Genomic DNA, 12,306 nt, shown 5'->3' with positions numbered 1-12,306 from the left:
GACAGCTGTACGAAACTTGACATTGTTATTTCCCAGCATGCATCATCTAGCTATTCTGGGGACAGCTGTACGAAACTTGACATTGTTATTTCCCAGCAAGCATCATCTAGCTATTCTGGGGACAGCTGTACGAAACTTGACATTGTTATTTCCCAGCATCATCTAGCTATTCTGGGGACAGCTGTACGAAACTTGACATTGTTATTTCCCAGCATCATCTAGCTATTCTGGGGACAGCTGTACGAAACTTGACATTGTTATTTCCCAGCATCATCTAGCTATTCTGGGGACAGCTGTACGAAACTTGACATTGTTATTTCCCAGCATCATCTAGCTATTCTGGGGACAGCTGTACGAAACTTGACATTGTTATTTCCCAGCATGCATCATCTAGCTATTCTGGGGACAGCTGTACGAAACTTGACATTGTTATTTCCCAGCATCATCTAGCTATTCTGGGGACAGCTGTACGAAACTTGACATTGTTATTTCCCAGCATGCATCATCTAGCTATTCTGGGGACAGCTGTACGAAACTTGACATTGTTATTTCCCAGCATGCATCATCTAGCTATTCTGGGGACAGCTGTACGAAACTTGACATTGTTATTTCCCAGCATGCATCATCTAGCTATTCTGGGGACAGCTGTACGAAACTTGACATTGTTATTTCCCAGCATGCATCATCTAGCTATTCTGGGGACAGCTGTACGAAACTTGACATTGTTATTTCCCAGCATGCATCATCTAGCTATTCTGGGGACAGCTGTACGAAACTTGACATTGTTATTTCCCAGCATGCATCATCTAGCTATTCTGGGGACAGCTGTACGAAACTTGACATTGTTATTTCCCAGCATGCATCATCTAGCTATTCTGGGGACAGCTGTACGAAACTTGACATTGTTATTTCCCAGCATGCATCATCTAGCTATTCTGGGGACAGCTGTACGAAACTTGACATTGTTATTTCCCAGCATGCATCATCTAGCTATTCTGGGGACAGCTGTACGAAACTTGACATTGTTATTTCCCAGCATGCATCATCTAGCTATTCTGGGGACAGCTGTACGAAACTTGACATTGTTATTTCCCAGCATGCATCATCTAGCTATTCTGGGGACAGCTGTACGAAACTTGACATTGTTATTTCCCAGCATGCATCATCTAGCTATTCTGGGGACAGCTGTACGAAACTTGACATTGTTATTTCCCAGCATCATCTAGCTATTCTGGGGACAGATGTACGAAACTTGACATTGTTATTTCCCAGCATCATCTAGCTATTCTGGGGACAGCTGTACGAAACTTGACATTGTTATTTCCCAGCATCATCTAGCTATTCTGGGGACAGCTGTACGAAACTTGACATTGTTATTTCCCAGCATGCATCATCTAGCTATTCTGGGGACAGCTGTACGAAACTTGACATTGTTATTTCCCAGCATCATCTAGCTATTCTGGGGACAGCTGTACGAAACTTGACATTGTTATTTCCCAGCATCATCTAGCTATTCTGGGGACAGCTGTACGAAACTTGACATTGTTATTTCCCAGCATGCATCATCTAGCTATTCTGGGGACAGCTGTACGAAACTTGACATTGTTATTTCCCAGCATGCATCATCTAGCTATTCTGGGGACAGCTGTACGAAACTTGACATTGTTATTTCCCAGCATGCATCATCTAGCTATTCTGGGGACAGCTGTACGAAACTTGACATTGTTATTTCCCAGCATGCATCATCTAGCTATTCTGGGGACAGCTGTACGAAACTTGACATTGTTATTTCCCAGCATGCATCATCTAGCTATTCTGGGGACAGCTGTACGAAACTTGACATTGTTATTTCCCAGCATGCATCATCTAGCTATTCTGGGGACAGCTGTACGAAACTTGACATTGTTATTTCCCAGCATGCATCATCTAGCTATTCTGGGGACAGCTGTACGAAACTTGACATTGTTATTTCCCAGCATGCATCATCTAGCTATTCTGGGGACAGATGTACGAAACTTGACATTGTTATTTCCCAGCATGCATCATCTAGCTATTCTGGGGACAGCTGTACGAAACTTGACATTGTTATTTCCCAGCATGCATCATCTAGCTATTCTGGGGACAGCTGTACGAAACTTGACATTGTTATTTCCCAGCATCATCTAGCTATTCTGGGGACAGCTGTACGAAACTTGACATTGTTATTTCCCAGCATGCATCATCTAGCTATTCTGGGGACAGCTGTACGAAACTTGACATTGTTATTTCCCAGCATGCATCATCTAGCTATTCTGGGGACAGCTGTACGAAACTTGACATTGTTATTTCCCAGCATGCATCATCTAGCTATTCTGGGGACAGCTGTACGAAACTTGACATTGTTATTTCCCAGCATGCATCATCTAGCTATTCTGGGGACAGCTGTACGAAACTTGACATTGTTATTTCCCAGCATGCATCATCTAGCTATTCTGGGGACAGCTGTACGAAACTTGACATTGTTATTTCCCAGCATCATCTAGCTATTCTGGGGACAGCTGTACGAAACTTGACATTGTTATTTCCCAGCATCATCTAGCTATTCTGGGGACAGCTGTACGAAACTTGACATTGTTATTTCCCAGCATGCATCATCTAGCTATTCTGTGGACAGCTGTACGAAACTTGACATTGTTATTTCCCAGCATCATCTAGCTATTCTGGGGACAGCTGTACGAAACTTGACATTGTTATTTCCCAGCATCATCTAGCTATTCTGGGGACAGCTGTACGAAACTTGACATTGTTATTTCCCAGCATCATCTAGCTATTCTGGGGACAGCTGTACGAAACTTGACATTGTTATTTCCCAGCATCATCTAGCTATTCTGGGGACAGCTGTACGAAACTTGACATTGTTATTTCCCAGCATCATCTAGCTATTCTGGGGACAGCTGTACGAAACTTGACATTGTTATTTCCCAGCATCATCTAGCTATTCTGGGGACAGCTGTACGAAACTTGACATTGTTATTTCCCAGCATCATCTAGCTATTCTGGGGACAGCTGTACGAAACTTGACATTGTTATTTCCCAGCATCATCTAGCTATTCTGGGGACAGCTGTACGAAACTTGACATTGTTATCCAAGTATCATCTAGCTATTCTGTGGACAGCTGTACGAAACTTGACATTGTTATTTCCAAGCATCATCTAGCTATTCTGGGGACAGCTGTACGAAACTTGAAAATGAAAACTTTCCATAGAAGCTAAAACAGTAAAAGAGTATTCCAAGAACTTCCGCGCAACAAACTAGCCAGCATTAGGCTGTGTTTCACTGAATTCACATTTTTGTAAGCAGCTAAGATTTCTGTTTTTGGACAGTTTCCGAATTCAGGTTTACCTACATGTCATGGTCAGAGACGTTAAGCTGTTAGCGCTTTGGTTTGGGTGTACGTGACAACCTGTGTGTCATGGTCAGAGACAGTTAAGCTGTTAGCGCTTTGTTTGGGTGTACGTGACAACCTATGTGTGTGGTCAGAGACAGTTAAGCTGTTAGCGCTTTGGTTTGGGTGTACGTGACAACCTATGTGTGATGATCAGAGACAGTTAAGCTGTTAGCGCTTTGGTTTGGGTGTACGTGACAACCTACCTGTCATGATCAGAGACAGTTAAGCTGTTAGCGCTTTGGTTTGGGTGTACGTGACAACCTATGTGTCATGGTCAGAGACAGTTAAGCTGTTAGCGCTTTGGTTTGGGTGTACGTGACAACCTGTGTGTCATGGTCAGAGACAGTTAAGCTGTTAGCGCTTTGGTTTGGGTGTACGTGACAACCTGTGTGTCATGGTCAGAGACAGTTAAGCTGTTAGCGCTTTGGTTTGGGTGTACGTGACAACCTGTGTGTCATGGTCAGAGACAGTTAAGCTGTTAGCGCTTTGGTTTGGGTGTACGTGACAACCTGTGTGTCATGGTCAGAGACTTCTTCTTCTTCTTCTTCTTGGCGTTCGCAGAGGTTACACAATCAGTCCAGCACTGGTGATAAATGTTGTCGTTTTCTCCAACTCCTGTCGACTGCCGTATAGTTTGGTCTGCAAGGGAGTTGGTGACGGCCACACTTCTTTTCGTTCCTCATCTAGTAAGGGACATCGCTGTAAGATGTGTTCCGCTGTTTGGTCCTCTTGACCGCAGGCACAGGTTGGTGATGGCGCCAGCTTGAACTTTCGGTTCATGTGAGCATTGAGCTTGTTGTGGCCAGTACGCAGCCTGATGAGGTTGACTTGCTGCTCTCTGGACATTGTGTGGTAGTCATCTCTGTTTGTCCTTGGCCTCATCAATGCCTTGATGATTGTCTTCTGCTCACTAAAGCTGACACTGTTTTCAGGTTGGTCTTCCACGGCTCCTTCTTTTGCCAGCTCATCTGCCCTTTCATTTCCTGGTATCCCACAGTGTGCTGGTATCCACTGGAGGACAACTCTTCTGGTTTGTCTGACCATCTGTAATGCTTTGGCCAGCTGTGGGAGTTTGTCGTTCTCTAGGGCCTGAAGGACTGAAAGGGCGTCTGAGAGGAAGACAACTTGGTAGCAAGGGTCTGCGGAGTCCTGAACGAAGGAGGCGGCCTGCATGAGAGCTTCTGCTTCTGCTTTATAGTTTGATGGTCAGAGACAGTTAAGCTGTTAGCGCTTTGGTTTGGGTGTACGTGACAACCTGTGTGTCATGGTCAGAGACAGTTAAGCTGTTAGCGCTTTGGTTTGGGTGTACGTGACAACCTGTGTGTCATGGTCAGAGACAGTTAAGCTGTTAGCGCTTTGGTTTGGGTGTACGTGACAACCTGTGTGTCATGGTCAGAGACAGTTAAGCTGTTAGCGCTTTGGTTTGGGTGTACGTGACAACCTGTTAGCGCTTTGGTTTGGGTGTACGTGACAACCTATGTGTCATGGTCAGAGACAGTTAAGCTGTTAGCGCTTTGGTTTGGGTGTACGTGACAACCTGTTAGCGCTTTGGTTTGGGTGTACGTGACAACCTATGTGTCATGGTCAGAGACAGTTAAGCTGTTAGCGCTTTGGTTTGGGTGTACGTGACAACCTATGTGTGTGGTCAGAGACAGTTAAGCTGTTAGCGCTTTGGTTTGGGTGTACGTGACAACCTATGTGTCATGGTCAGAGACAGTTAAGCTGTTAGCGCTTTGGTTTGGGTGTACGTGACAACCTGTTAGCGCTTTGGTTTGGGTGTACGTGACAACCTATGTGTCATGGTCAGAGACAGTTAAGCTGTTAGCGCTTTGGTTTGGGTGTACGTGACAACCTGTTAGCGCTTTGGTTTGGGTGTACGTGACAACCTATGTGTCATGGTCAGAGACAGTTAAGCTGTTAGCGCTTTGGTTTGGGTGTACGTGACAACCTGTTAGCGCTTTGGTTTGGGTGTACGTGACAACCTATGTGTCATGGTCAGAGACAGTTAAGCTGTTAGCGCTTTGGTTTGGGTGTACGTGACAACCTGTTAGCGCTTTGGTTTGGGTGTACGTGACAACCTATGTGTCATGGTCAGAGACAGTTAAGCTGTTAGCGCTTTGGTTTGGGTGTACGTGACAACCTGTGTGTGATGGTCCGAGACAGTTAAGCTGTTAGCGCTTTGGTTTGGGTGTACGTGACAACCTATGTGTCATGGTCAGAGACAGTTAAGCTGTTAGCGCTTTGGTTTGGGTGTACGTGACACTTACCTATGTGTCATGGTCAGAGACAGTTAAGCTGTTAGCGCTTTGGTTTGGGTGTACGTGACAACCTATGTGTCATGGTCAGAGACAGTTAAGCTGTTAGCGCTTTGGTTTGGGTGTACGTGACAACCTGTTAGCGCTTTGGTTTGGGTGTACGTGACAACCTATGTGTCATGGTCAGAGACAGTTAAGCTGTTAGCGCTTTGGTTTGGGTGTACGTGACAACCTATGTGTGTGCATTTGTGTAGCATCTAGCATTGAAGGGGGGTCGGTCGCTCTGTTGGTAGAGCACTGGTCTTGTGATCCTCGGGTGACGGGGTCAAATCCAGGATGGAACAGACATGCACGGGTCAAGTTTACTGTGTGACTCAGATACAGTATGTGTGTCCCACCCTAAAGTCACCACTATAAAGAGTAACTAAAGACCTCGGTCGTTGTGACTCAGATACAGTATGTGTGTCCCACCCTAAAGTCACCACTATAAAGAGTAACTAAAGACCTCGGTCATTGTGGCACAAGTGCAGGGGGCTGACACACTTGAATACGTATACACCTGACCTAGGTAGCGTGAATCAGGGGGCTGACACACTTGAATACGTATACACCTGACCTAGGTAGCGTGAATCAGGGGGCTGACACACTTGAATACGTATACACCTGACCTAGGTAGCGTGAATCAGGGGGCTGACACACTTGAATACGTATACACCTGACCTAGGTAGCGTGAATCTTGTTGCTGATACATGTACACCTGACCTAGGTAGCGTGAATCTTGTTGCTGATACATGTATACACCTGACCTAGGTAGCGTGAATCTTGTTGCTGATACATGTATACACCTGACCTAGGTAGCGTGAATCTTGTTGCTGATAGTACATGTAGCTTACCACTGAATTTCCCAGCACTGGGATTTATAACGCTGTGTGGAATATGATGTGTGGAATATGATGTGTGGAATATGATGTGTGGAATATGATGTGTGGAATATGATGTTTGGAATATGATGTGTGGAATATGATGTGTGGAATATGATGTGTGGAATATGATGTTTGGAATATGATGTGTGGAATATGATGTGTGGAATATGATGTGTGGAATATGATGTGTGGAATATGATGTGTGGAATATGATGTTTGGAATATGATGTTTGGAATATGATGTGTGGAATATGATGTGTGGAATATGATGTTTGGAATATGATGTGTGGAATATGATGTGTGGAATATGATGTGTGGAATATGATGTGTGGAATATGATGTGTGGAATATGATGTGTGGAATATGATGTGTGGAATATGATGTGTGGAATATGATGTGTGGAATATGATGTGTGGAATATGATGTGTGGAATATGATGTGTGGAATATGATGTGTGGAATATGATGGGGGCCGGGTAGCTCAGTTGGTAGAGCACTGTACTTGTGATCATAATATCACAGGTTTCGAATCCCGGCTGGACGGACAAGGGTCAACTTTATGTGCAGACTCAGAGATGGTATCCATGTCCCACCCCCGTGTCACCACAGTGGTACGTAAAAGACCTCGGTCATTTCACCATGCGTGCAGGTGGCTGAATATATTGACACCTAAACGCGCACACACCTGGGTAGCGCAACTTTTGTTGCTGCTAGCTTTCCACTGGGATGAAGCGACCTGAATTTGAGATACAGTGGAACCCCCCTTTTAAGACCTACACAGATCTGAGAAAATCAGGTCTTAAAAAGGAGGGAGTCTTAAAATGGGGGTAATTTTACACGGGTCATGAACAGAAAGTCTGAGAAAACAGTCTTAAAAGGGAGGTCCGAGTCTTAAATTGGGGGTCTTAAAAGGGGGGTTCTACTGTTATAGAGTAAATTAAAGAAAATAAAATTTATGCGTGAGAGTGTGTGTGCAGTGAGCAGTGCGATGGCCCAGTCCCAGTCCGTGCTGCTGGTGGCAGAGGGGATAGACACGGTGTCCACCGTCTTCATCAACGGCAGGGCAGTTATGGGGACGGACAACATGTTCATCAAGTACACCCTGGACGTCAAGCCTTTTGTCAAGGTAGGGCTAACAGAAATAGAGGTCCCTTCCATCCTAGTTAAATCATCCAGTCAAATATCACAGGTATCAGTAAGTCAAACCCAGCTCAGCTAAGTTACTTTCGGAAAACACCCAGAAATAAGCCCATTTTATTTCCATTTAGTCAAGTATTGTCAATGTAAAAACAATGGGCTGATTTTCGTTTTGTCAAAAAGGAAATGTTCCAATTTGGGAACTGTCATGAAGTGGATTATGGTGCAAATAAAGGAGTTACTGTTATGTATTCGTGTTCTGCCCTATCTAATTAAACTGACTCTTCACTCTTCGCACTACACACTTCAAACACAGAATTTGGGAGGATACAGACTTATTAATTCCTCACAAATTACAACACAATTCTTCACTTCAATACATCAATACCAATCCACCTCTCGAACACACAGTTCACACAATCTTCGCAATCACTCAACGCATGTGATTAAATGATATAAAGAAACTATCTCAATAATAGATTACTGCACAAGATAAGGTGTTGACAGACACTCACGAGTTCGTATCACGTCTCACTGCATGTCGTCATTTACACATCCTTGTGCCGCTGAATCCATGTAGGTGATGCTTTCCCAGAAACTCTCCTTATAGATGCCAACATGCACCTTTCACGTTTCTTCCCGAGAAACACTTTCGCCATTAGCGAAAAGAACCGTCGTCTCTATGACCAGTAACGATGGAGACTCCTTCGTCCAGCCATCTGCGCCGACGTGGTCTCTTTCGCCACCATCGTTCTGCGCTCTCCCGTGTGAGGTCCGCCCCTCGTACACTCCATGGAAACTCCTCATGGAAACTCTTAAAGAATTAACCCAAGTCTTAATACAACATTCTCTTAAACCATCTCTTCTTTCTAAACAGTCATGTATCACTCTCGTTCACTCCATACTCACATTCCATCCACAGTCAATATCCAAGCTATACTTAATCTATGAATCACTTAATCCATTAATAACACTTCCATACATAGCATCACTGTCTTAAACATAACATAAATGCGTAACAACATTTATGTTCAAGAATTTCCCAACAAAAACCGTAATACAATCACAACAAGAATTCTCTTAAAACTTCACACTAGAATTTAGTGTACTTTGCATACACTACCATTTACATTCCAGCTATGTATTCAAGCTTCAATAATATACAACATAGTAAATCATTTACCTTAAGAGACCCGTCTCGACTCTTGAAAGAGAGCTTGTTCCCCGAACAAGACCGACACACGCTTGCAACGTTCCTGGTTGAAAATCTTAGGCGCTGTAATGTTCCCAGTTCATAGCATGCAGCTATATTTTTCAAACTTGTAAACACAACTCATGTCAAGCTAAAGCTATTTCCTCGTGCAACACACGAAACCGGCCGTGATAACGCTTCTCCTGTCCCCTACGCATCGCAATTCAATCTTTAGGGAAGTTAAAATCACGATGTGTTTCACCTCACAAATATCCTACTCACATCTTTGTGACAGGAACACAGAAGAAGAAACGTTCCAATAATTAACATTTGTTGGTTTTTGATTCTGGTGGTATTTGGAGCCTTAACACAATAGCAGTCTATTAGTTTTTTGATTTTATCTTTTTTTCTGCTTTGCTGTTGTTTAGCCTGGAAACAACACCATTCAGCTGAGCTTCCAGTCGGCAACGGACTTTGCCAAGAAGCAGGCTGACACGTACCCGTACACTGTGCCCCCCACCTGCACCCTACCTGTGCAGCACGGCGAGTGTCACGTCAACTTCATCCGCAAAGAGCAGTGCTCGTTCTCCTGGGACTGGGGACCCTCCTTCCCCACCCAGGGTATCTGGTCAGTGTGGAGACACATGGTCTGGTTTTGTTTGTGTTGCATTTGCCGTTTATCTATGTGTTTGTTTATCTATTTATGTATCTGTTTGTTTGTTTATTATTTATTTTATTTAAATTATTTTAGAATTTTTAAAATTGATTGATTACAGTTGAATCCCCCTTTTAATACCCCCCATTTTAATAACCTACATTTTTCAGATTTTAAGAGGTCTTAAAAGGGGGGTTCCACCGTATTTCTTTATTTCTTTATTATTTGTGATTGTGAGTGTGTGTGTGTTGCGTTTATTTTTGGGTACTTATTAATTTATTATTTATTATTTATGTATTCCTTACTTTTAGGTCAAAGTTAGAAAAGATGGGAAAATTAATTTACATGAACACACAGGTATGCACATATATATATAGATCTGATCAATTACTAAACATTCCACCATTTTGAGCTTTTCTTTTCATCATGTCTTAAATGATGTCAAAAACATTTGTTGCTGGGCAGGCTGCTGTGATAATGACTGAAGATGTTATATGGCCACAGATGTACATGAACATTGATAGTGTAGATATGTTTACCTCTTGTTACCTAATGTGTCATAGAGTTCTGACAGCAAATGTCAGTAGATATGTTTACCCCTTGTTACCTAATGTGTCATAGAGTTCTGACAGTGAATGTCAGTAGATATGTTTACCCCTTGTTACCTAATGTGTCATAGAGTTCTGACAGTGAATGTCAGTGAACATGGCTTTGTTTTTCTATTTCCCAGGAAGCCAATCTATTTGAAAGCATTCGACTCGGCTGTCATAGACATGGCAACAGTAGAAGTTGCACCAGGTTTGTTTTTAGTTTCCAGTTTTGTGTGACTGTGAGTCTGCTTGTCTGCGCAGCTCCAATCTTTTGTTGTTTGTGTGTGTGTTTATGTGTGTGTGTGTGTGTGTGTGTGTGTGTGTGTGTGTGTGTGTGTGTGTGTAGTTTTGCATGACTGCATTTGGGTGTGCTTGTCTGCAGCTCTAATCTTGTATGTTGTTCCCTGGTGTGGGTGTGTTTGTGCATGTATGTGTGTTTACAGATGTCTTTGCACTTACGATGTTGTAATGGATTAGCGCATACATATAAACGCACATGTAAGTTTGTGTGTGTGTGTTTGTAAACTTAACTCTTCCATCTTCCATTCTTGTTAATGTATGTGTTTCTGTTGTTTTGTGTCCTTTAAAAGACGATGCAGTTCTGAAATCGAGTTTTACATGCATAATTATTTTCATCGTGATTTTCTTTCAGACTCCATTGACCAGGGCTGGGAGCTGAGAACAAAGACATTTTTCAACGTCAACAGCCGCAGCCCTGTGACCGGTCAGCTGCAGATCAAACTGGACGGAACCAGTATTGCAGAGACGCACAGTGTGACCTTGACCTCTGCCAGTAACATGACTGCCTTCAATATCTCTGTGCCAAAGGTGAGTGTGTGTGTGTGTGTTATGTGAGGGCATGACTGTGGTGTGTAAAGGGGCTAGGGGGTGAGAGTGTGAACACAGAGGTACCCCCTGTTTAAGATCTCTAAAAATCTCAGAAAATCATGTCTTTAAAAGGAGGGAGTCTTAGAGTGTGTGTGTGTGTGTGTGTGGGGGGGGGGGGGGGTTCCACTCTATGTCTGTTTGTATCCCTGTCAGAGACGCATTAACAGGCCATGTGCATGACTGTATTGTGCTTGTTTCGGCCAGAAGAAGTAGCTAGCTGTTGCTGCCAGACTGTATTGTGCTTGTTTTGGCCAGAAGAAGTAGCTAGCTGTTGCTGCCAGACTGTATTGTGCTTGTTTCGGCCAGAAGAAGTAGCTAGCTGTTGCTGCCAGACTGTATTGTGCTTGGTTTGGCCAGAAGAAGTAGCTAGCTGTTGCTGCCAGACTGTATTGTGCTTGTTTCGGCCAGAAGAAGTAGCTAGCTGTTGCTGCCAGACTGTATTGTGCTTGTTTTGGCCAGAAGAAGTAGCTAGCTGTTGCTGCCAGACTGTATTGTGCTTGTTTCGGCCAGAAGAAGTAGCTAGCTGTTGCTGCCAGACTGTATTGTGCTTGTTTTGGCCAGAAGAAGTAGCTAGCTGTTGCTGCCAGACTGTATTGTGCTTGTTTTGGCCAGAAGAAGTAGCTAGCTGTTGCTGCCAGACTGTATTGTGCTTGTTTCGGCCAGAAGAAGTAGCTAGCTGTTGCTGCCAGACTGTATTGTGCTTGTTTTGGCCAGAAGAAGTAGCTAGCTGTTGCTGCCAGACTGTATTGTGCTTGTTTTGGCCAGAAGAAGTAGCTAGCTGTTGCTGCCAGACTGTATTGTGCTTGTTTTGGCCAGAAGAAGTAGCTAGCTGTTGCTGCCAGACTGTATTGTGCTTGTTTCGGCCAGAGGAAGTAGCTAGCTGTTGCTGCCAGACTGTATTGTGCTTGTTTTGGCCAGAAGAAGTAGCTAGCTGTTGCTGCCAGACTGTATTGTGCTTGTTTCGGCCAGAAGAAGTAGCTAGCTGTTGCTGCCAGACTGTATTGTGCTTGTTTCGGCCAGAAGAAGTAGCTAGCTGTTGCTGCCAGACTGTATTGTGCTTGTTTCGGCCAGAAGAAGTAGCTAGCTGTTGCTGCCAGACTGTATTGTGCTTGTTTCGGCCAGAAGAAGTAGCTAGCTGTTGCTGCCAGACTGTATTGTGCTTGTTTCGGCCAGAAGAAGTAGCTAGCTGTTGCTGCCAGACTGTATTGTGCTTGTTTCGGCCAGAAGAAGTAGCTAGCT

At 43.9% G+C, this 12,306-nt stretch overlaps 1 protein-coding gene across 2 annotated transcripts in view; it reads left to right on the top strand.

Annotated features, from left to right (window-relative positions):
* Window positions 1-12,306, top strand: part of LOC138978344 (beta-mannosidase-like) — a 50,242-nt gene that overhangs the window by 6,789 nt on the left and 31,147 nt on the right. For both annotated transcript variants that reach the window (XM_070351057.1, XM_070351058.1), the window contains exons 3-6: window positions 7,583-7,731; window positions 9,363-9,562; window positions 10,320-10,387; window positions 10,832-11,007. In XM_070351057.1, the coding sequence (XP_070207158.1) occupies window positions 7,583-7,731; window positions 9,363-9,562; window positions 10,320-10,387; window positions 10,832-11,007 (593 nt within the window). The remainder of the gene's footprint in view (window positions 1-7,582; window positions 7,732-9,362; window positions 9,563-10,319; window positions 10,388-10,831; window positions 11,008-12,306) is intronic.

This window comes from Littorina saxatilis, linkage group LG10, assembly GCF_037325665.1.
Source record: "Littorina saxatilis isolate snail1 linkage group LG10, US_GU_Lsax_2.0, whole genome shotgun sequence".
NCBI classification, from domain to species: Eukaryota; Metazoa; Mollusca; class Gastropoda; order Littorinimorpha; family Littorinidae; genus Littorina; species Littorina saxatilis.
This window is presented reverse-complemented; position numbering and strand designations above follow the sequence as displayed.